General features: G+C 33.6%; 1 protein-coding gene across 1 annotated transcript in view; it reads right to left on the bottom strand.

Annotated features, from left to right (window-relative positions):
* LOC117336830 (myelin regulatory factor-like) overlaps positions 1 to 24270 on the bottom strand; it is a 112819-nt gene extending 88549 nt beyond the window's left edge. The window contains exon 1 of the mRNA XM_033897488.1: positions 24145 to 24270. Coding sequence (XP_033753379.1) covers positions 24145 to 24187 — 43 coding nt within the window. The 5' untranslated portion in view covers positions 24188 to 24270. The remainder of the gene's footprint in view (positions 1 to 24144) is intronic.
* Positions 24271 to 26754: the final 2484 nt, after the last annotated feature.

The raw sequence follows: 26754 nt of genomic DNA on the forward strand, positions 1-26754 counted from the left end.
TGTGTGGTCATCTCAACAAACAAGGTCAGGTCTATGGTCAGTTGTACATTATGTGGTCATCTCGACAAGGCCAGTTCTATGGTCAGTTCTATGTCACTTGTACATTATGTGGTCATCTTGACAAACAAGACCAGTTCTATGCATATGGTCAGTTGTACATTATGTGGTCATCTCTACAAGACCAGTTCTATGGTCACTTGTACATTATGTGGTCATCTCTACAAGACCAGTTCTATGGTCACTTGTACATTATGTGGTCATCTCAACAAGGCCAGTTCTATGGTCACTTGTACATTATGTGGTCATCTTGACAAACAAGACCAGTTCTATGCATATGGTCAGTTGTACATTATGTGGTCATCTTGACAATCAAGGCCAGTTCTATGGTCAGTTGTATATTATGTGGTCATCTCGACAAACAAGGCCAGTTCTATGGTCAGTTGTATATTATGTGGTCATCTTGACAAGGCCAGGTCTATGGTCAGTTGCAGACAAGGCCAGGTCTATGGTCAGTTGCAGGCAAGGCCATATCTATGGTCAGTTGCAGACAAGGCCAAGTCTATGGTCAGTTGTATATTATGTGGTCATCTCGACAAGGCCAGGTCTATGGTCAGTTGCAGACAAGGCCAGGCCTATGGTCAGTTGTACATTATGTGGTCATCTAGAGTCAGCTAGTGCACTATAAATCCAAGATCAATGATGACCCCTATCATGTTTAGTGCTACTTGAGTGGACAGTGTATGGACTGTACAAATGCCTAGTTAGGGTATTTGTTTACAACCCTCTATATGTGATATAACTGGAGTATATACCTACAATATCAGTCTGTCAAATAACAACAGGCCTTTGTCCCTCAAGTGACCGAGAAAATCTCTCAACAACATGTAGGCTACTTTCAGCTGTAAATGGCCTATATAACGTATATTTCAGTTTTTAGCTACATACATGTACATTGTTGGCGTAAAACTTACTAAACGTGTATATATAATTATAAGATCGTGTTTACAAGAAGCTTTAATTGGTCCTGTAACCAGATAATCATAAATCAAATTTCTCTGTCATGGGACTTGTTTTATATGTCAAAATTTTAAAAACAACAAGAATCATTAAAGACGTTTCATCATGAAATGTAAATATCACATCAAAAAACTTTTCGAATAATGAATAATTAGTCTACACAAGGATTAGTTCTACAACACAATTAGTCTACAGAAGGATGATTAGTTCTACAACACAATTAGTCTACAGAAGGATGATTAGTTCTACAACACAATTAGTCTACAGAAGGATGATTAGTTCTACAACACAATTAGTCTACAGAAGGATGATTAGTTCTACAACACAATTAGTCTACAGAAGGATGATTAGTTCTACAACACAATTAGTCTACACAAGGATTAGTTCTACAACACAGTTAGTCTACAGAAGGATTAGTTCTACCACACAATTAGTCTACAGAAGGTTTAGTTCTACAACACAATTAGTCTACAGAAGGATTAGTTCTACAACACAATTAGTCTACAGAAGGATGATTAGTTCTACAACACAATTAGTCTACAGAAGGATTAGTTCTACAACACAATTAGTCTATAGAAGGATTAGTTCTACAACACAATTAGTCTACAGAAGGATTAGTTCTACAACACAATTAGTCTACAGAAGGATTAGTTCTACAACACAATTAGTCTACAGAAGGATTAGTTCTACAACACAATTAGTCTACAGAAGGATGATTAGTTCTACAACACAATTAGTCTACAGAAGGATGATTAGTTCTACAACACAATTAGTCTACAGAAGGATTAGTTCTACAACACAATTAGTCTACACAAGGATTAGTTCTACAACACAATTAGTCTACAGAAGGATTAGTTCTACAACACAATTAGTCTACAGAAGGATGATTAGTTCTACAACACAATTAGTCTACAGAAGGATTAGTTCTACAACACAATTAGTCTACACAAGGATTAGTTCTACAACACAATTAGTCTACACAAGGATTAGTTCTACAACACAATTAGTCTACACAAGGATTAGTTCTACAACACAATTAGTCTACAGAAGGATTAGTTCTACAACACAATTAGTCTACACAAGGATTAGTTCTACAACACAATTAGTCTACACAAGGATTAGTTCTACAACACAATTAGTCTACAGAAGGATTAGTTCTACAACACAATTAGTCTACAGAAGACCGATTATTTCTATAATATTCTACAACACAATTTGTCTACAGAAGACAAATTATTTATATAACACAATTAGTGTACAGATGAAATTCACTACTAACTACACTGCCAACACTTGATTGGGTATCTTTGTATGTCATCTTAGAGTACCAACACACCTGCATTTGGCTTATTCTGATCTGATACCTGTCGCGACGCTAAATGACAGCTCATGTATACAGCTGACATTTTAACAAATCTACTTCTGGTACAGTTGTTTAAATATTAGCTGTCAAAGTAAAGCATGATATGGGTTTTTTTAATACACTGTTGGTAGATATCCATGGCATTGAAATTAAAGAGAGGCAGTGGTATTACAGGTTTTATACATATAAACCTGTATTTGACCTTGGGTGAAGTTCAAGGCCATTGTGAATCCCATCTTCATGAAACTTGAACCAGTAAGATCTCAACATCAGATTAACATTCTTTCAACAAACCACAGAAGAATCCTGAGGTTGGGTCACACAGTGTAAAATATACCCTATAATTCTGGTGTCAGATATTGTTCCTGTATTTGGCTCCAATGTATATACATTGTATATCTTCATCCTCAAATAAGTCCCTTCCCTAATATAAAAATTTAGTACACTGTACCATATCTATCCTCAAACCAGCCCCCTCCCCTAGTGTAAATGTTTAGTACCATATTTATCCTCAAACCAGCCCCCTCCCCTAGTGTAAATGTTTAGTACCATATTTATCCTCAAACCAGCCCCCTCCCCTAGTGTAAATGTTTAGTACCATATTTATCCTCAAACCAGCCCCCTCCCCTAGTGTAAATGTTTAGTACCATATTTATCCTCAAACCAGCCCCCTCCCCTAGTGTAAATGTTTAGTGCCATATTTATCCTCAAACCAGCCCCCTCCCCTAGTGTAAACATTTAGTACCATATTTATCCTCAAACCAGCCCCTCATCTAGTGTAAACATTTAGTACCATATTTATCCTCCAACCAGCCCCCTCATCTAGTGTAAACATTTAGTACCATATCTATCCTCAAACCAGCCCCCTCATCTAGTGTAAACATTTAGTACCATATTTATCCTCAAACCAGCCCCCCTCATCTAGCATAAACATTTAGTACCATATTTATCCTCCAACCAGCCCCCTCCCCTAGTAAAAACATTTAGTACCATATCTATCCTCAAACCAGCCCCCTCATCTAGTGTAAACATTTAGTACCATATTTATCCTCAAACCAGCCCCTTCCCTAGTAAAAACAATTAGTACCATATTTATCCTCCAATCAGCCCCCTCCCCTAGTAAAAACATTTAGTACCATATCTATCCTCAAACCAGCCCCCTCATCTAGTGTAAACATTTAGTACCATATTTATCCTCAAACCAGCCCCTCCCCTAGTAAAAACATTTAGTACCATATTTATCCTCCAATCAGCCCCCCTCATCTAGTATAAACATTTAGTACCATATTTATCCTCAAACCAGCCCCTTCCCTAGTAAAAACATTTAGTACCATATTTATCCTCAAACCAGCCCCCTCCCCTAGTGTAAACATTTAGTACCATATTTATCCTCAAACCAGCCCCCTCCCCTAGTAAAAACATTTAGTACCATATTTATCCTCGAACCAGCCCCCTCCCCTAGTATAAACATTTAGTACCATATTTATCAATGCCTGTTTCGAAAATGGCAGCTATTCTTATTTGAATGAAATGAAATTTACATCAAAAGATCTGCTCTAATGAGGTGTTGGTTTACAGGTTAAAATTTCAGAAAACATTTTTCAAGAGAATGTATATTTAAACCAGGAAAACAGACAACAAGGAAGTCAGACACCATTATCCACCAGGCCGGAGCTTGTATATATATACTGTACATAATCAAATGGGATTTGTGGCTCGAGCTCGATTGCGACACTCTTTGTCTGTGATAATGAAGTTTCCGTGATGAATCAGTAATTGTAAAATGTCAACAAACAAAAAATATCAGAAAATCATTAAAAAATAAGTGTTCGCTTTATTTGATTTTGAATGTTAAAAGATACTCACGTTAATTAAAAACACAGAACATGGAAAACAAATCATAGATATATGACTAATTGGCATGTAATATTTCATAGTAAAGCTTGACACACTTTGAACAAGAATTGTAGTTTTTCACAGTCTGGTACACATGTCAAGGAGCGACATGATAGGTTTATTTTAGTATTATATAGTATACTGCGTGACATCCCATCACCAAATGGCATCATAACACAGACTGGTCACTTAGCAACCGTCACAATGTACTCGAACAGACAAGAGTTCCATTTCAAAGTCTAAAACAGTTTTATCGATTATTTTCTGACAATGATACTTACCAACAAAAGAAAGCAATGCTCTTAAATAGTAATGTACTCCTGTAAAATATTCATTTCATTGGTAAGGCGTGTCTTGTTTAATAATTAACATTTTATTATCCTCCAATTAATATGTTTGTTGGCTGCATATTATTAAGATACTGAGTATGTTATATTAAAGATTAATAACAATGCATACAAATTAAAGACATTTTTCAAATTTCTCAAATTTTCTAGGTAATATAAGTCAAAAGTGAAATCTGTAAGATTGTATATCACGGTGCAGCACCCTCTATCCTATATAAGCTACATGTATATGTTATTATAGTGTATCAGATCCTCTTTCTTCAGCAGAGGTCTTTTAGCAATCTTCCTTTAAAGTAAAACTAGAAAATGTCTGTAAGGCATGAATGCCTCCACTTGCACTTGGCACCCCAAAACACAGTTTGGTGAGGATCACATCAGCAGTTCCTGATGATTAGCTAGTTACATTGCATCGGGATTGGACAGGACAGACATGGGTAACACTATATGCCTCCCCTCCCAATAAAGTATAGTTAAATTATGGAAACATGCCATGCTTTAGATCGAGGCCAATTACAATTAACTAGATTTGTCCTTTAAGCAACACAAGTTCCCCAGCTGGTATAACCAAAGTAAATTCTAGAACATTTTAATATTATTGGCTTTGTTAAGAGGTGTGCTCATGTATGTTCAGAACAAATCAGGTATTGGTAGACCGAGGATCGTTAGAATTCCCCATATATATTTATTTAAATTACCAGATGGCTTAAGCTTGGTTCCTATTTCATTTGAGTTGAAGTCACTTAAAGTGTCCTGCACCCCAGATATTATCATATACAGTGTTCCTCCATTCAAGAGATTCTATACATCAGGCATGAACTTTTTCTGTGACTTTTTAAAAAATTCCAACTGGAGTTAGTCAAGGCTCTCCAATTTTGGTCTTACTGTTTTTGTGAAAATTTTAATTAAAATTCTTAAAAGTTAAATGGTCATTACTCTTGAAAAATATTTGACCATAACCAAATCAGAACTTGACCTGCATTTTATCAATATAAAACTACATACCAAATTACAGGTCTATTGTTTCTGTATCTGTTAATGACATGAGTGGAAACAGAAATGTGACGGAATGACATCCAAGGGTATAAAAACGCCAGACCATAAAATTGTGAACGTATAAAAGTCGTAATAACTTGTCATTGATGATAGATTAATAATTAATGATATCTTAAGAGAATTTCAACAGATATAAGACTATTACAAGACAATGGTCACTGTAATATAGGCTCAATAACAGGCCTTGGATTTGTGGGATCTTTACTGATATGTATGACACATGTACAGTAGTGTAATATATGCTGTTGCACTTCTGTAAATCTCAAAATCATGAGTGATCTACAACATATATAAACTCCAGATGACATTCAACAACAAAGAAAATGTTTTTTATCAAACGATTAGTTTACAAAACAGCTACTTCAGGTGACAAACAAGAAAGCTAGGGACAGCAGGGGGCCTCCCATTACATGTCCACGAACCTGTAATTTCGTATCACTACCGGTGATCCGGTGGATCACACGAGGTACAATGATATCCTAATCACGTCCTAATTATCCTACGGACACAGATAAACTCTGTGTCGTACAGATAATGGACAGATAACAAGCATGAAGGATGCGGGACAATGTGTACGATTTCTCAGACATGCAGTGGAATTCTTTATTACATACAGACAGTACATCATCATTTCATGGTGCCTTAATCGATGAACTACATCATGCATTACTAAACAGATCCCCCCCCCCTGTCTGTAATAGATAAAACCCCCAACCCCTACCTGTAAGACTAACAGGACATACATACATTTTACAAGCTATTACATCACTGATCTATTAAGGTAGATTGTCCCGTCGCTTCTCTAGATCTACTGAATACAAACTTCAGAAGCTATTCTCCTACATAATTTATTACTTCTCCTGCATATCTGTATAAAGAATAAATTACTGGCCCATTAAGGGCGTAAGAACATTTTGAGACTGTATTCCCAGTAAGGCTAACAAATTTAATTGGAGCTCTTCTTTACTAGAGATACAGTAGAGAGCCCTGAGGCATTATCCACCTTAAGGAAGAAAGTCCTATCTTTTTCGTAGATTAGGAACTGTTGGGCAGTTTTTGTCTATAAAGTAGAATATTTATGACTTTTCATGTACTAATATATTAATCCCATAACAGGTACTGATTTTACTTTTTCTGTTAAGAATTTTTCACTTCATCATAATTTACTAAACCACACAGCAATATGTATGTATGCAGGGAAGTTTCTCAACTCTTTGACCTTGACATCTAGCTTTATGTGCTTTATATTATCTTTTAACATTTCAATGCCATAAAGTGTTGCTTTTTTACATTGTTGAATAAAATGTGAATCCATTTTGTTTAATTGATGGCTTTAGCAATACTTAATTAGTTAGGAAGGATAAAGGCTGTTTAAGACTTGAAAGGTGTGTGTGTAGTGGGGATTCATGGTTATAATTATGGTCCCATTTGGGAATATTCCATTTCTAGGCATGATGTGAAGTTTGAGGTCCTCATTATGAACTTAATTGACAAGTGTTGTGATGAAGCAGAAGGTATTTACCTTATACCTAATGGAACAGTCTAGATCTGGTGATATAATTTTCTTTCGTTGATATTTTGATCTTAATTACTTGAGTTTGAGTTAGAATTCAATGTTGTTCACATCCAATAAGCCATAGGCAATAAGCCCATGCCTGGCAATAAGCTCATGTCTGGTGATAAGCCCATGTCTGGCAATAAACCAATGTCTGGTAATAAGCCCATGTCTGGTAATAAGCCCATGTCTGGTAATAAGAACATGTCTGGTAATAAGTCCATGTCTGGTAATAAGCACATGCCAGGCAATAAGCCCATACCTGGTAATAAGCACATGCCTGGTAATAAGAACATGCCAGGCAATAAGCCCATGTCTGGTAATAAGCCCATGCCAGGAAATAAGGCCACCAATGTCTATTGCAGTTCAGTGAAAAAGCTTTTTTCACAATTGCTAATCCTTTGCCCTTCAATAATCCAAACCCTTACTTTGCATCACAGTTCATGTATTACACCCCTAGGGAATTCATACAGGTTAAATACAGTATTAATACTTAAATTTGCTCAAAAACCAAAGAAACATGCCCTTTGACCTTTGATGGTGTTACTCAAAAGTTAAATCTAACAGTAAATTAGATGGATAAACTTGTATCAAACCTAGAGTGTAAACAGACCCTGTAGTGCTGTATTACAATCCTACACCACTATCCCTATCTCTACTCTATAGGTATGCAGTCAAGCTTACACAAACGCTTGTAATAACTGTAGTCTAAATATTGATATATCCATCAGAGGTTTTTTAACCGGTGTTTATACTCTTTTTATGGTTGTCATTTTAAAACATTATTCATAACAACAGTCTGGTTTTAGGTATCTTCTGACCTTTAGAATATAAAAGTCTGGTGTTATTGACATAATTTTCAGTCTCATGTTTTTGATGCAGTGTATTTTTATCCCATTTAAAGAACCTGAATAGACAAAATTACAAAAGCTTCAATATAAAGGGCTTTTAAATATCAGTTAGGATTAGTTATTTTTATACATTTAAAAAAAATGTAATTATGACAGATATCTTCAATATGAACAATGTATAGTTAGTGGTTTGGGTAACAGAGGTATTTTGTCCAAACTGGCTTTTTTTTAGTTTGAATCTCCATCTAATCTATTGCATTTTTTATCTGATAACCAGAAGCTTTATACAGCATTGAGCTTTATGTTCATGTCTTAAAAACACATATTTTCCTAACCTTAACCAATTAAATGTGCCCTACCTATTGTATTAAGAGGTCTAAAGGACCTGTGTCATTGGTCTTGACCTATTATAATAAGAGGTATGCAGGGCCTGTATCATTTGTCTTGACCTATTATAATACAAGGTCTGTAGGGCCTGTATCATTCATCTTGACCTTCTGTAGTAAGAGGTATGTAGGGCCTGTATCATACGTCTTGACTTATCGTAATAAGAGGTCTGTACAGCCTGTATCATACATCTTTGAACGTGAGTTGGAAAAAATGTGCTAAAGGCAATATCATATACCTCACACTCCTATTTATCCTTTAGCAAGCTCACCATTGTTTAATTTAAACCCAAAGTAAAGTGGAAGGGTTATCTACATGATTTCTAATTTGATTAATTATGGAATCTAGAAACCATTACAATAATAGTCACACATCCCCCTAAGGAGGAAGGGGAAGGACAGGGGCCATTGGCCATAGGTCCATAAAAAAATTCACAATGGCCAATAGAAATTCAAAAGTCGTAAACAGACAAAGAGAAAATGGCAAAAAAAGAAAAAAAACAGTTGTAAATAGCCCTTACCTAGACTTGGCTTTTTCAATCCCTGCCTCAGGGACATAAAAAATACCTGTGACACATACAGTTTTGACATCTTAGATATAAAAGGGAAATGACCGAGAGATGCATTTCTTCAAGTATTTTTCTTTATCTAAATGAAGCTAGTTAGTTTACAGTTAACTAACATTTGGTCTGAATAAACAAAAAGCTATTAGAGATAGTAGTTGATACTCCAATGAATTACAGTAATCATTAAGGCTAGCCCACAGCCAGATGTTATTGAGCGGGATAATTTACTGTTTCCTTTGTAGAAAGTAGAATGATTTGTGTAACGTGTCAAACAAAATCAGTGTCTCCCAGTGCTCATAGATCTGTTATTACGATGCTGTCCATTCGATTGTAGATGTGTTCACTACCCAACATGCCCCACCCTCACTGACACTACTGTCATGCGCTGCCTTTAACTGCCGTTGGCTAGTACCTAGTCAACTAACTGTAATTATTTCCTGGATTTTGAACAACGCTGATGTTGACTTAAAACAAACTTCCGATCTTCTGCCTCAACGGCAACATCAGCCATTCAGTGACAAAAATAGTGTTGAATAACCACTACCGTAAATGTCCTTCAGTCTGTTAGATATATTACTTCTAGGTATAACCTAAACACCTTCCATTAATTCGCTTGAAAACCGCCCACAGATACAAGAAATGTTCTTCAATTATGGACTTTGAAGAAACTCACATTACCATATACCATATGTACATGTACATTCATGATTCACCACAGTCTTCAACAGATTCCTTATTAAATGAAGATGAATCTAAGAGAGAAAAGTAAAAAAATAATGGGAGATAACTGTTAGAGATTACTAAAAAAACATGGGAGATAATTGTAAGGGAGATAACTCTAAGGAGGAGATCACTAAAACATTAAATGATATAAACACTAAGGGAGATAACTACAGAGGGAGATAGCTAAAAAAATATGGGATATAACAAAAAGGGACATAATTATAAAGGCAGATAAGTAAAAAAAATTATGGGAGATAACTCAAAGAGAAATTACTCTGAAAGGAGATCACTCAAAAATTAAGAACGCAATACATGAGTATTACTATCCACAAGAAATATTTCATTGGGAAAAATACTTAAAATAATGTCAGAAAATGTAATATTTCTGGACACTATTCAACACAGATTTTTGTCAAACACAGCAACAATCAAAAGAGTGATCCCTTATACTGTACAGATCTAGACTTTTACACTTTTTTCTTTGTAAGATGTCAGAATAATTGCAAGTACTCCACCCTCCCCTGCCATTTGATCCTAGCACTATAAGCTTCAATGATAATTACCACTCCCTGATAAAAACTTAGACACAATGAAGTCACCCATTTCTGCATCAATTTTCAAGATTCTGGATCAATTAAAAATATTGATAATCAATGAAACCTGATCAGCTTTGTAATCACAAAAACAAAATAGTCTTAATTTGCGTTCTTTGTGGTCGGAGTTGGTAGGGCTTTAATCAATAGAACCAGGAGATGTTAAGGAGAATATGGTGTATGAGCCTGTTACGTCTTTATTACAAAGTAAACCAGGTCTGTCCTTCAAAGTATTGACAGCTTGACAATAAATTCACAACTAAACTATTTATAAAAAAATCATTTTTTCACCAATTTGAATCTATGATAAAATTTGTGTGTAATTTGCTCTGTTTTGAACTAACCACAATAAAACATACCAAGACTCAGAAATCTTAATATATTTTGACATGATGAAATTATAATTTTTCTCAAAATGAACGTAAGTTGTCGGTGTTTAAGTCTGATTGGTTACAAGACCTGTAATATGTTTTTTTTCCACACAAATCTGAGACACTAATGGGTTAATGACTTTGTTAATGGGGACATAACAGGTTAGCACTGTACACTGTAGTTATAGCCAGACATTTAAGTAGGGGGGTGGGCTAGTATAGAAAACCAATATATCGTTATATGTTGGTAGTAAACTGTTGTAACTAGATATTACAGCTTATTTTTCAAATTTTTGGTTCATAATTTTACAGGAAAAACCAAAAACTGAAATTTTACTTGCATAACCTAAAAAATAAAATTTCATTCTGTTTATTAACGTTTTTTCAAATACAAATGCAGGAAAAACTGAAATTCATAAAAAAAAATATTAGAATTGGGCTTACATGTTCAAAACATAACACAAGCTATATAAACAAATTGCATTAGCTGCATCCAAAGCAGCATTCTCACAATGAAAAAAAAAGAAAGTTGACGGAGAAATATGAGACATAGCTACAAATATTGCAGAAAATCCATCAAGTCAACAGATCTATGTTTTTCTAACAGGTTAACAAGCTACATGATTAATGTCTAGATTTGTAAAACTGATTATGTAAGTCTCCATCAAAATGGGTCAAGGTCAAAAGGTCATTGGGTACCCATACCCAGTGATGGGATTTTAGGTATTGAGAGGTCGTAACTGTACGACCCGGTAATACATTGCAAATGACCTTCTGAGTACGGGGTGCACGCTCACACAAAAGTTTAAAAACGTTTCGTGCTGATATCAATCTCGTTCTTATAGGAAACACTACCCTTTTATTATTGCAGAATAAGGAGAAATGAGACTGTTTTTTGCCCGTATGGTTGAACATGGATAGTCTCCTTTATGGACTCTTCAAGGTTAACAACTGAACAAATAAATAGATATTCAGTATAGTATGATATTGTGAAGAATTTTTTTGAATATATAGCCTTAATATGAATTATTAAAACTATCAACTTCAATTTTTGTGTCAGATAAAAGATTGAAAATTAATTAAGCATTTATCTTTAATCTTTTGTCTTTCATTCATTTGTTTTAGTGTTTAAATATAATAAATCAGGAGATATATAGTGTACTGTAATCAGATTTTGGTTTATTTCTTCGTTTACAAGGGACATAACTCGTTGAACCTCTATATAAAGGACACCTCTCTATAAAGGACACTTTTGCCTTGTCCCTTAGGTAGCTTTGTTGTTCAACACAGATATCACCACAATTATCGTGAAATAAATCCATTATGTACAGAAAAAAATGGATTCTTCACAGATGAGACATAAAAAAATTTTTTTAGGAAATTCTTCACATGAATACTTCTTGTACAAATGAATGGAATAGATTAATTATGTTATTCCTGCATTACTAGATACATTCATGAATAAAACCTTAGTATCTATATTTTGGGATAAGGTTTTATTGGTACACACATTTGTAGCATAGGTAATTTTATTGATCACAGGGTTTCGTTTGAACCCAGTAAATCTCCAATGATATTTTATTTCCCAGATTTTAATCCATCAGAATTTAGAAAAAAAGAGTGCCCTAAATAATTTGGCATGTTAATGTTTTAATTTACATTCATATTTTTTTCTGATCAACCAACGGAATTCCTTGCTACATAATTTTTGGGAAATCTAAAATATTGCTGGTATGGGGTCTATTTTTTGTCTCTTCATCTCTCCATACATTTGTTTTAGCTAAATTTCCAGATCACTAGAGTGATCGAGAGTTACAGGCCAATAAGTAACTTCAAGTAGCAGCTGGCAATTGACAAAAACTTAGTAATTGCAAAAATATCTGGCATTCTTGTGTTAAACTGTACATGATTAACACATAAATATAAACATTGGATTTGAGATTATACATAAATCACTTAATTTGAAAGGAATGAGAAACTGAATTTTTGTAATCATAACAATAGCCAGGGGGAAGTTTGACACATATAAACTAGCATTACATTTCTGAGTATACATAAATCACAAAATTTGTAAAGGATAGGAAATTGAATTTTTCTCTGCCAACAGCCAGGGGAAGTTGGACACCAATAACAGTAGATATTGACTTTTGGTATTTATGTAATAATCACTATAAAACAATCAACTCCCTTAACAATGACAGTTACCTCTCCAGACCTTGATGGGATCAATGTATCTCTGTTTTTATTGACAGGTGAGCCTAAATGCTATTATTTTCTAATCACATGTAAAACACAGTCCACAGGTAAGTTATACGGAACACTCAGACCTTGCCGTTAACACAGTGGGTGCCCTCGGGGACAATTGGTACATGTATAATTACTCGCCCCTGACTGACGGCATTATGGGGGTCCGCATGCAAGCTCTATAGACCAATTAATCGCTCAAACCAAACAATTGCAAAAGACAGCATGCAAGTTCAGGTAAAAACACAATTCATCGCCCTCAATTGAAACGTCTAAAAGGGTACAGACAAGTAGTTAAACAGTCTCTAGTTATAATCTCAAATACACATCTTTATCCAATTTATTTGTCATTCCCAAGTATTCACAGCGTGCAATAAATCTGGGCCATGCCTGATTTATGACAAATGCCTTCTCTCGTCAGACATTGGCCTAATTACCTTGAAATCGTTAGTAAATGTGCATAGTTGGCAGTATCCTATCATTACTCTACAAACGAGTATGAATCCTACGTACTTGGACACTACAGAATATATATTGTCACGCCTCCTGCTAGAATCAAACCCAGGATCCCCAACTTAGTAACATTCTACAGACAGAGCTAAAAAGAAATTCCCCTTATAGCAGAGTTGGTAGGAAGCAGCTAGCATCTTACCTAGGAAATACAAATTGATGCACTGGCTGAATTCTAACCAATAACCTCTAACATTTAGTTCTTCGGATGGGATGTCCCGTGTGAGAACAGTCCACCTTGCACGAAAAAGATCCCTGTGCAAGACGTGATAACACCAGCATGGAGGTGAGGGATAAGCTACCCACATTTATTAGGAGAGTTTAGACAGAAAGTACGTGACCGAATTCATAAGAACACCCCCTCGCCCTGACTGCGTCAAGCTACCCTGATTCGACGAGTGACGTCATAACAATAAACATGATAACACGGCTGTATTAGGACCAGGGATCAACCCTGAGATGCTGAAAACCCCACCTACAAGTCGCGGTAGGAATCGAAACAGCCAGTAAATGTTTCACCAAAGTGTCATGTAGACTCCCCCTTCTCGACCTCGTCCTAAAGTTTTCAGGGATAACAATGACACTTGTGAAAGTAGAGTATTTTTGTCAATATTTCCTAAGTCTGTTTGTACATATCTCCAATGACAATGATTTTTTCATTATTGTTTAATGTTCTATCAACAACTCAGGGCATTTAAGGATAGCCTCCCCTGTATGCGAAATGCATGTGTGTGGTGAATGTGTGTTTTAGGAGGCTTTGGCATGGTATGTTGGTGTCTGTCTCCTTGTGATTAAGCGCTGTTCTGATGCCGACTTCATGATAGTGAGGTAGTGCTCTTCATAGTGAAGTAGTGTTGTTCTAACGTGAGGTAGCACTGTTCTGATGCTGACTTTAAACACGTTCTAGTGAAAAAAATAACTTATAGTGCATGAATGTCGTTATTTTTAACAATAAATCCTTCTTACGGAATCACAGCGGCCACTGATTAAGTCCGTAACAAAAAACACATATGATGAGCTGATAACGTAATTGTTTTTTAATGTCAGTTTCTCCATGTTCAATATATTGGACACCATCTTGGTTTTTCTGGTGAACAGTTCGGTGGGTTGATACCATGCACTCGCAAGCGCGTACATGTCTCTTCAGAAGCGAGCGCTCGCCACCCTGAAGAAGTGATCGCTCGCCACCCTGAACGCGCCTCAGGTGAACCAGTTGTCCTATTCCCACAATGCTGGAGTAGCAACTACCATTTTATAGACTCTGGTATGTCTCAGCTAAGGGACAGAACCCAAAGCCAGTTCCTCACAGGGGCCAAAAGTAAGGCAATACCAAGGGAGACATTAGGGAGAATGAAGTCGATAGCAAGAGTAGAAGAGATCATCTAAGATCTCGGGTTTAGTCATCTCTTACGATCATGCAGTAGGGGCAGCAGGTACAATTCTTACGCCCTACCTGTAGGGACATTACTTTTATGGATCAGATAAGATATTAACCACAAAAACAAAACCATACATAAAAAACAGGAAAGAACCACAACAAGCTCAAGTGTCACTAGTAAGTTCGATGTTTTGTTTGCATTTTTGTAACAGAAAATTTGCCCATTCTAAATCTTTCAAATCGTTTAAAGACTTAAATTTGAGTCTGCCTTAAAAAAGGAATGACAAGCATTCTACAGTTAAAGGATGGAGAGCTTTTAATCAATAATTAAGAATGTTATATCTATATATAGATGTCAACAGTGTAGAAATTCAAGAAAATAGCTAATGTACATTTTCTTAAAGGTATATGACATGTCTTGTAAGTACATATAAAGGTAAAACACCATATAAATTACATCCATCTCTTCAGTCAACCACTACAATTAAATCGCTTGTGTATCTAATACTGTTTAGTAAAAGTTTCATGACACAAAAAGTTAATATTTCATGTCCTCAATGAAAACACATGCATTTTTAATCCTCTTCTTTATCATTTGAACAACCACAAAAATATTTATTTATTTATTTTTTTTTTAAACCTGTCTTGTAGTAATGCTTACAATAAAAGCTGAATAAAACTAAGAATTAAGGGCTTGACACCAGACAGTCTAGAAAAATGATTGATGTTTCATTTTCTTCTCGAACAGCTGATGTCTCCTACAGGAATTTTGTCATCGCCATTATCATAATTTACTGAAATTTATGTATCTAATCTGAACCTATCTACATCTAGTTCACTTTATAATCACTAAATATAGCAACAAATATGACCATGATATAATCACCTTTAACCTTTGACTTATGACCTTGATATTTGACTTATGATTTAATTTCCATAGTCATTTCAATAAATAACAAACGAATTAAAATATTGGTACCAGTCACTTTCAAACACCAAGTTTTTTTTATTAAACAAGTGTGTCAAATTAATCTTCATCTTCAGAGGCCCAAATGGCCCGTACAATCCAACCAAATGTATAACTCTTTCAACGACAAGTAAAAATATAGGTGTGTCTCATAAACCCTCAATTTTCTTGTCATAAGATTTACATTAGATAAATTAAGAATTGTATTGTTAGGCAACAATATTTAAGCTACTGACATCTGTACAGTACAAGCAGCCACCACCTAAACTATTTTGCTATGCGCATGCCGATATTGGGATTAGATGCTTCATAACAACAGTTTTCTATAATGATGTATAAACAAGTGTTGGGCCAATGATCGAAAATATTCAAAAATCAGTAAAAAAAATAAATAATCATCAATGACCATTTTGAAAAAGGCAATTAATCAGATTTTTGGAAGTATTCGGAAAATGTTTGGCTAGGCATATTTTCATAATGTTAATTACCAAACCAAAAAGCAGTTTATGTCATTAGACGTTTACAAGCGATTAAGGAGAATGAAATATATTTACAATCATTAAATTCTTTATTTATGTTCAGTACTAAAAATTTTGACAACAAAGGCTAAGACATGTTATAAATGTACTTGAGATGAACACAAGTTTTCTACAAAAGGGCAATTCTGTGCTAAATTTAGAAAATCGATTTCAAGCATTAATTGATCAATTTCGAGTTTCCCATTATCAATTCTAAAAGCGAAACAGATTCCCATCACTAGTATAAACTTATATTACAACAACGACATATCTTTAAACCCGATCAAGGAATTGAACCCCAGAAAGACGAATGATGAGTTACCAATGAGCTGCCAGACCACAACTACGTCCAATCAGAGAACCAAACCCTGCTCACCTAATTGAAAGCGAGTGCGTTACCATGACGCCACCAGTCCACCCAACAAATGATGATGTTGTGGACGCAGCACGAGTTTGTATCAAAGAAAACTTTGAGGGACAATCTATTGTGTCCATATATACATGTACTTATTTTTTAAGTTTTACTACTTCGGTCTAATACCATACCCCCTCATTTTTACATTTGATATCGGTAATATTTGATACAATCGGAATTCCCTGACAAATTGATTGAATTGCATTACAATAAACAGTTCAGACGATGATATTCACATTTTATGACATCGAGTGATCCTGTTTAGATAGTCCTTTATCCTGCAAATGCCACCGCATTGTCGGAATACACCTACAGTACATATTTTGCTGTATACGGCCGTGACAGAAAACAGCTGTATTTTGGAATCTTAGCATGTTCATTAATTCGATTAGCATACTTCCAAGTGAAACAACGTTTAAAAGGGCGAACATATTTGGATTATTATTGATATCGTTTCACTTCAAAATAATTATTTTTGATGACTTGCAGGATAAATAAAATACATATGGTCAGTGTCTTAAAATATAAGCTGTATTTTTGGCTCGGGACAGAAAGACAAAAGTGGTTCGCCAAGGCTCGCCACTTTTGGCTTTCTTTACCCTCGCCAAAATACAGCTTATATTTCTCTATATATCCTGCTAAGTGTTTTTTTCACCCCATGAAATATTTTCTAGGACGGTAATTATGATGACAATGTAATAGCACATATATTATAAAACTCCACGATCCTGTGGCTCCTTTCTTATACACTGTCATAATACACCATCATACAACATGAGTAACAATATCAATTTGAATATGTAGTACTTTTAGTCGGAAGTGATGAGTCCCTTTTCCTCCCAAGTGCATCCTAGCTGTTGAGTAACACAAGGTTACAGATGTATCTGACGATTTATCAAAAACATCCTCCAGACATCTCAAATATGATCTTAAAGTTCTGAATGACCCTGTTACCAGCTACAACATCTCAAGCATCAACTTTCAGAAAAAATATTCTTTTTAGCAATATTTCCCCTTTACAATTCACATGAGATATCATTACCATAAATTATACTTGTGTAAAAAGTTAGCGGTTCAAGATTAGCAAAAACCTGTTGATTTTTTTAATTGAAATACTTTCAATTACTAAATATTAATAGTAATTAAAACTGTTTAGATCAACAGTTTATTAACCTCCTCAATTTTGTTGCTTGTATAAATTACTTAAGTCCTGTATAATCTGAAAACTGTATAATCCAGACTCTCCTATCGTAATCAGGTTACCTTGATAATAAGACAACCTGTATATTCCAGAATAACAAGATTCACTTGATAATCGGACCACACTTAATTGTGATGATCAGTTGACACTAAGACAACATGTACACTTGAAAATTCTGAGAACTTGTACAATCAAGAATTAATACAGAATTGACAGATTCACTTGATAATCGGACAACCTGTATAATCCAGAATTAATACAGAATTGACAGATTCACTTGATAATCGGACAACCTGTATAATCCAGAATTAATACAGAATTGACAGATTCACTTGATAATCGGACAACCTGTATAATCCAGAATTAATACAGAATTGACAGATTCACTTGATAATCGGACAACCTGTATAATCCAGAATTAATACAGAATTGACAGATTCACTTGATAATCAGACAACCTGTATAATCCAGAATTAATACAGAATTGACAGATTCACTTGATAATCGGACTACCTGTATAATCCAGAATTAATACAGAATTGACAGATTCACTTGATAATCGGACAACCTGTATAATCTAGAATTAATACAGAATTGACAGATTCACTTGATAATCGGACAACCTGTATAATCCAGAATTAATACAGAATTGACAGATTCACTTGATAATCGGACAACCTGTATAATCTAGAATTAATACAGAATTGACAGATTCACTTGATAATCGGACTACCTGTATAATCCAGAATTAATACAGAATTGACAGATTCACTTGATAATCGGACAACCTGTATAATCCAGAATTAATACAGAATTGACAGATTCACTTGATAATCGGACAACCTGTATAATCCAGAATTAATACAGAATTGACAGATTCACTCGATAATCGGACAACCTGTATAATCCAGAATTAATACAGAATTGACAGATTCACTCGATAATCGGACAACCTGTATAATCCAGAATTAATACAGAATTGACAGATTCACTTGATAATCAGACAACCTGTATAATCCAGAATTAATACAGAATTGACAGATTCACTTGATAATCGGACTACCTGTATAATCCAGAATTAATACAGAATTGACAGATTCACTTGATAATCAGACAACCTGTATAATCCAGAATTAATACAGAATTGACAGATTCACTTGATAATCGGACTACCTGTATAATCCAGAATTAATACAGAATTGACAGATTCACTTGATAATCGGACTACCTGTATAATCCAGAATTAATACAGAATTGACAGATTCACTTGATAATCGGACAACCTGTATAATCCAGAATTAATACAGAATTGACAGATTCACTTGATAATCGGACAACCTGTATAATCCAGAATTAATACAGAATTGACAGATTCACTCGATAATCGGACAACCTGTATAATCTAGAATTAATACAGAATTGACAGATTCACTCGATAATCGGACAACCTGCATAATCCAGAATTAATACAGAATTGACAGATTCACTCGATAATCGGACAACCTGTATAATCCAGAATTAATACAGAATTGACAGATTCACTCGATAATCGGACAACCTGTATAATCCAGAATTAATACAGAATTGACAGATTCACTTGATAATCGGACAACCTGTATAATCTAGAATTAATACAGAATTGACAGATTCACTTGATAATCGGACTACCTGTATAATCCAGAATTAATACAGAATTGACAGATTCACTTGATAATCGGACAACCTGTATAATCCAGAATTAATACAGAATTGACAGATTCACTTGATAATCGGACAACCTGTATAATCCAGAATTAATACAGAATTGACAGATTCACTTGATAATCGGACAACCTGTATAATCTAGAATTAATACAGAATTGACAGATTCACTCAATAATCGGACAACCTGTATAATCCAGAATTAATACAGAATTGACAGATTCACTTGATAATCGGACAACCTGTATAATCCAGAATCAATACAGAATTGACAGATTCACTTGATAATCGGACAACCTGTATAATCTAGAATTAATACAGAATTGACAGATTCACTTGATAATCGGACTACCTGTATAATCCAGAATTAATACAGAATTGACAGATTCACTTGATAATCGCACAACCTGTATAATCCAGAATTAATACAGAATTGACAGATTCACTCAATAATCGGACAACCTGTATAATCTAGAATTAATACAGAATTGACAGATTCACTTGATAATCGGACAACCTGTATAATCCAGAATTAATACAGAATTGACAGATTCACTCGATAATCGGACAACCTGTATAATCCAGAATTAATACAGAATTTACAGATTCACTCGATAATCGGACAACCTGTATAATCCAGAATTAATACAGAATTGACAGATTCACTCGATAATCGGACAACCTGTATAATCCAGAATTAATACAGAATTGACAGATTCACTCAATAATCGGACAACCTGTATAATCCAGAATTAATACAGAATTGACAGATTCACTTGATAATCGGACAACCTGTATAATCCAGAATTAATACAGAATTGACAGATTCACTCAATAATCAGACAACCTGTATAATATATACCTATATATTTATAAGCTTCCATGTATGATGAACACCTGTATAACATACCTATTGATGATGTACTTATACCTAGACAAGCTTCCCTGTATAATATGGACACCTGTATAAATAAACCTATAGAATATTATATCTTATATCTATCAATAAGCTTCCTTGTATAATATGGACACCTGTATATATCTATCAGTAAGCTTCCCTGTATAATATGGACACTTGTATAAATAGACCTATATACTATAAACTTATATCTATACATATACTTCCCTGTATAATATGGACACCTGTATATATCTATACATATGATTCCCTGTATAATATGGACACCTGTATAAATCTAAATACTTCCCTGTATAATATGGACACCTGTATAAATATATACATATACTTCCCTGTATAATATGGACACCTGTATATATCTATACATATACTTCCCTGTATAATACGGACACCTGTATATATCTATACATATACTTCCCTGTATAATATGGACACTTGTATATATCTATAAATATGAGTCCCTGTATAATATGGACACCTTCTATACATATGATTCCCTGTATAATATGGACACCTGTATATATCTATACATATACTTCCCTGTATAATATGGACACCTGTATATATCTATACATATACTTCCCTGTATAATATGGACACTTGTATATATCTATAAATATGAGTCCCTGTATAATATGGACACCTTCTATACATATGATTCCCTGTATAATATGGACACCTGTATATATATATACACATATGATTCCCTGTATAATATGGACACCTGTATATATCTATACATATACCTCCCTGTATACTATGGACACCTGTATATATCTATACATATGCTTCCCTGTATAATATGGACACCTGTATAATATGGACAATTGTATATATATATATACATATGATTCCCTGTATAATATGGACACCTGTATATATCTATACATATGCTTCCCTGTATAATATGGACACATGTATAATATGGACACCTGTATATATCTATACATATGAGTCCCTGTATAATATGGACACCTGTATATATCTATAAATATACTTCCCTGTATAATATGGACACCTGTATAAATCTATACATATACTTCCCTGTATAATATGGACACCTGTATAAATATATACATATGCTTCCCTGTATAATATGGACACCTGTATAAATATATACATATGCTTCCCTGTATAATATGGACACCTGTATATATCTATACATATGCTTCCCTGTATAATATGGACACCTATATATATCTATACATATGCTTCTCTGTATAATATGGACACCTGTATATATCTATACATATGCTTCTCTGTATAATATGGACACCTGTATATATCTATACATATGCTTCCCTGTGTAATATGGACACCTGTATAAACACTGAATTGTAGGTATGAGATCTGCTATATGTTTTCTACATCAATTCGTTACCAGAACCTGTGTAATGTATATATGTTAAAAAAATTGTCAAAGCCTCCATGAGATTACTCAACAAATCCTTACTTAATTAGGACAACAGTCACATTTGAATAAATTTGTAGTTTTTCAGGACCATTTCCTACTCATTCTTAATGAATAATTCAAATAAAATCAAATTGTGAAAAGGCTATGAATAAATCCATCCATGCAGTTTTAGAGCTCTGTAATAATTATATGCCCATTACCCATCTAATAGTCAAAGTGTTTGCCCCCTGGGACTATTGGAAGGATGCATATAAATGATAAAAACATTTTCTAATTGATTTTTTTAAACTTTGGAAATTTTAAGAAGAATCTGTGTTAGCACTGTATTCAATAAATTCTTAAAAATAAAGAAATGGAACTCAGAAAGACCTACAAATTAATTTATGAATAAATGTAAAACTGGACGATTTTACAATTTCACAAGATTATCCGGATCCCCTATCAATTATTTCCAGGTGGGGGTTGTAAACATCCACATTCATTCATGTGAACATAATTTTGTCAGAATGATATCAAATATAAATTGGCAGTATTTCCCCTTTCTGCCTCTTACCATGTTGGTTTTTGGTGATATTGAAATGAGTTATTAAAACAAATGGAATTTTCAGCCAATCACAGCAGTGCTGATATAGGCATCATTACACGTGCATGTGAGGGTGTGTATGTGTGTATGTAACACAATTTATGTAGAGGGTGTTATCACGCTGATAGCCGAGAAGATAATAACTATCAAGAATAAGATCAACAACAGTATACAATTTGGCTTAATCATCATAATAAAGTGAACAGGATGTTTTAAATTTATGACTTCTTCATATTTCATAAATATTTGTTTTTGTTCTTCATTCAGAAAATGACTTACCTAGATCTTTTTTAATTGTGGTTAATACAAAATGCATGAATTGAAAATAACAGAATTATGACAATAGAGAAATTTAAAACAACCTTTTCCCTGATTTTTTAAAAATTTTATTATTTTAGTTTTTATTTACATCAATTAATAATGCAAAGAATGGAATACCTTTAAATATTTTTCTCCTATAATGTAATAATCCCATATTTACCAGTCATATAAAAATAACTTATATCAAAAAAGTGTAAAAAAAAAAAAAAAAAAAAAAAAAAATATTAGAACTAGTCTGAGTTTAGTTTCCTTATATTTTGAAAGTACACCAATATCAATATATCTTATTTTTTGTTCAAATTAATTAATTAATTAATTCATTACACAGATATGCTTATTATGCTTATTATATACTTTATTTAGATATATGCTTAGTATGCCTATTAGATATTTAATATTAACAACAGATTACTATACATACATTTATGTTTCTGTAACATAAAAAAAAAAATCAGCTGGTACATGTAGTTTCTCCCTCAGGAAAAAAAAAGAAAATTTAGTAACAATGTAAACAAAATTAATACATTGTTTCATTGTTATACATCCTACATTACATATAGCTATATATACTGAATATTTTAAGTAATATTTCTTAAGACAAATTAAATGGTTATTTTTTTTTAAAACTTAAATTTTAATTTTATTTACCTTATGTTTACTATGGATAATGAATCACATCTTACTTAAAATGCATTTTGTAGGATTTAATTTTTTTTATGGAAATGTTTTTCACGAAACAGGATACTGTCAGAAAATTAAAGAAAAAAAACTTCCAATACAAGCGTACCAAGTTGACCTGTGACATTTTATACAGAAACGTAGCATATTATTTTAATTATTGACTGAAGGAAAGGCTGTGTGTATATGAATGAGTAAGTCGCCTAAACTGCCCGACATTGGGATCACATATCGCCCCCATTATATACATACTACAGGCCTAATTAAATAAGGTCACCCATATCCCGCTGTTAGTCTGCTAATCAATTTAATTATAATCACTTATGAAAAACATTGTACACACCATTAATATGTGTGTAAACGATTCGTTATGATAATGTCGTGTTATTCTCTTTAAGTAACGATAAATCAATGATAGAATTTACTACGAAAATAAAGTGTTATCTTCATCCAAAATAAACACGACGAGTTGACAAGTGGGCCATGCTATGATATAGCCGTCACGCTCGCATATAAGCCGAAAACAACTTTTGACAACTCGCTTGACATACTTCAGATTAAAAGTTAAACTTACCTAACTCAGCATGTAAAATCTGCTCGTCGGCCAATACATCCATAGGTTTTGTCTTAGTCTTTTGTTTTTATTGTAAATCCATCGAATACACACAGTCCTCTCACATGTACGTTCAGTCCGGTAAAATACTTTGCACTTTATACTCTGACGTCACAACACATGACAAGGTTTAATGCGATTATCTCCCTTGGACCGCAGCAAAACAGGTGCCACTTTTTAACCAAGGTTTTCTTAATTGATTGATAGTAGTCTGTTTTTATAACCGTATTCCTCGATGGTTCAATGTTGAACTTCGATAAATGGAGATGAGATTAAAGCCATTTGAAGTAAGAATCAAAATAGATAAATTTCGTAATCAATTGTTTTCACGGATGAGCTTTGCTAGGTACTCCCACGGACTAAATTAGTAATTCGACTCTGTGGTATTGCACAATATTTTCGTACATGAATATTAGATGTATTTTACTTTGTTTTTGTAAACTGTCCTATTTCGCGGGGACTCCGATAGACCTGATTGTTAATCAGAATACAATAAATAAAATATTGTTAACTCTTATATTCAGCATTGATTTTCATTAGATCAGATATCATGGATCAATTGAGAGGGGCCCAAGGATATTTGATAATTTTCTGTTCTCCTTCAGAGCTCCCCTACTGTCCCCATGTGTGTAATTGATGGTAATTAAATTTCATTGTCGATGACTAACTAGAGGTAGCGGCCATTTTTTATTTTCAAAGCAAATAATGTATCCCGGAATACACAACACCAGTATAATATCTGTAGATTTTGTTACAGCAATAATACTCGTTGTTTAACAGTAGTTTGATCAATCCAGCCCGCCAATTCCTACACAGTATTGTTATCGATCATAAGTAATAATGAATGGAACTTTTTTTCTTCAAATCTCACATCCAACTGTTCAAAATGTTTCATTTTTATAGTTGTGAAACAGTTTGTATGTGATATTCATAACTTTTTTTATTTAAATTTTATATTCATATCTTTAATTTTATATCTTATTTTATATTATATACATATATATTACATTTTTTTTGTTATTTTATATCTTATATATACTTTATATATTTTATTATTTTGTATTATATATTTTTCATTTTATATTTTTCATTTTATATTTTACATTTATATTTTACATTTTATATTTCGTTACATTTCAGTCTTTAACCATTTCCATTGCGCCATCTCATAGCGGAATTGCCACTGATCATTATTCCGAGAAAATGCATAATACAAAATAATGCATTGATTTGTTGATATATTAGCGCTAAAAGCTTCACTAATTTTTTTCTCAATTTAAATTGATAATTCGAAACATACAGCTGTGTGCTGGAAATCTTATAATAATGGAGGGCACCGTTTATAATATCAAAGCGACACATCGAAAAGAAAAGAATTCTCCAAAGCGATTTAAAAAAAAAAACAACAGACAAAGTACTCAAGATGAACAACAAAATATCAACATACAAATGAGAGGGAGAATATACCATTATATTTTTCTCTTTCTTCCTGTGTTTTATATGGTTTGGGTCTTCTTACAGTTGTGTGCTGGAGATCTTATAATAATGGAGGGCACCGTTTATAATACCAAAGCGACATATTGAAAAGACAAAACTCTCCAAAGCGACATTTTAAAAAACAACAAAAAAACCGGCAAAGTACTCAAGATGAACAATAAAATGTCAACATACAAATGAGAGAGAAAATACACCATTATAATTAATTATCTTTCTTCCCTCGCTGTAGGGTTTAGCGTCTTCTTAATTCGCATAGGCCTACTGAGGCAGTTTTGAAACAGGGGAGACAACTCTACCGTTCTATTGACATGATATGGTCGGGAGAAAATATTGAATTTATGATATCCTTCTGTATGGGTGTGAATTTGAGGGTTTTATGAAAAGTGACATAGTAAAAGGGGTCACTTGAAATTTTGTAAATATTTACTCAACTTTAGGAAAAGTATAACCACTTTTATGATATTGACTACTATCAAACAGCATAATTATGATAAATAATTGGATTATTAATGGGGAGAAGTGCCAAGCCAGGGAAAAAATCCACAGAAATACAAGCGCATTATATTCACAGGTCAAATGTATTAAAACGCATTACATAACAGTGGTTATGATTGATAACAGGAAAATATTTTCTCCTTGTGGATTTGAGCAATATTGAAGTATCAATTCAATCGAAAGTGGAAATTTGATACATGTATATAGACACCAATCGGGAACCGTCGGAAAATTTTCTTGTTTACGGAAACTGCCGACGGTTCCCGATTGATATAGACAACAAAATATGTACATGTGTATCATAAAAATTTTAAGGAAGAATTATATATTTTTTGATATCTTGAAGGTTGTGAGCGATAAGAAAATATGTACATCATTTGTTAATTAAGAATATGTAATCATTGATTACTTATAGAAATTGAATATGGGAAAATATCACGGATATGACGTTTGTACAAGGTGATCCGTTCTTTTACAGTTTAGGAAATTCAGAACTTTATATATACTGAAAGGAAAATCTTGGTGAGTTCTATTTTGAACGAATGAATATTTGAAATCTTCTAAAATATTTTTTTTTTT

Source organism: Pecten maximus, chromosome 10 (assembly GCF_902652985.1).
Source record: "Pecten maximus chromosome 10, xPecMax1.1, whole genome shotgun sequence".
Classification (NCBI taxonomy): Eukaryota; Metazoa; Mollusca; class Bivalvia; order Pectinida; family Pectinidae; genus Pecten; species Pecten maximus.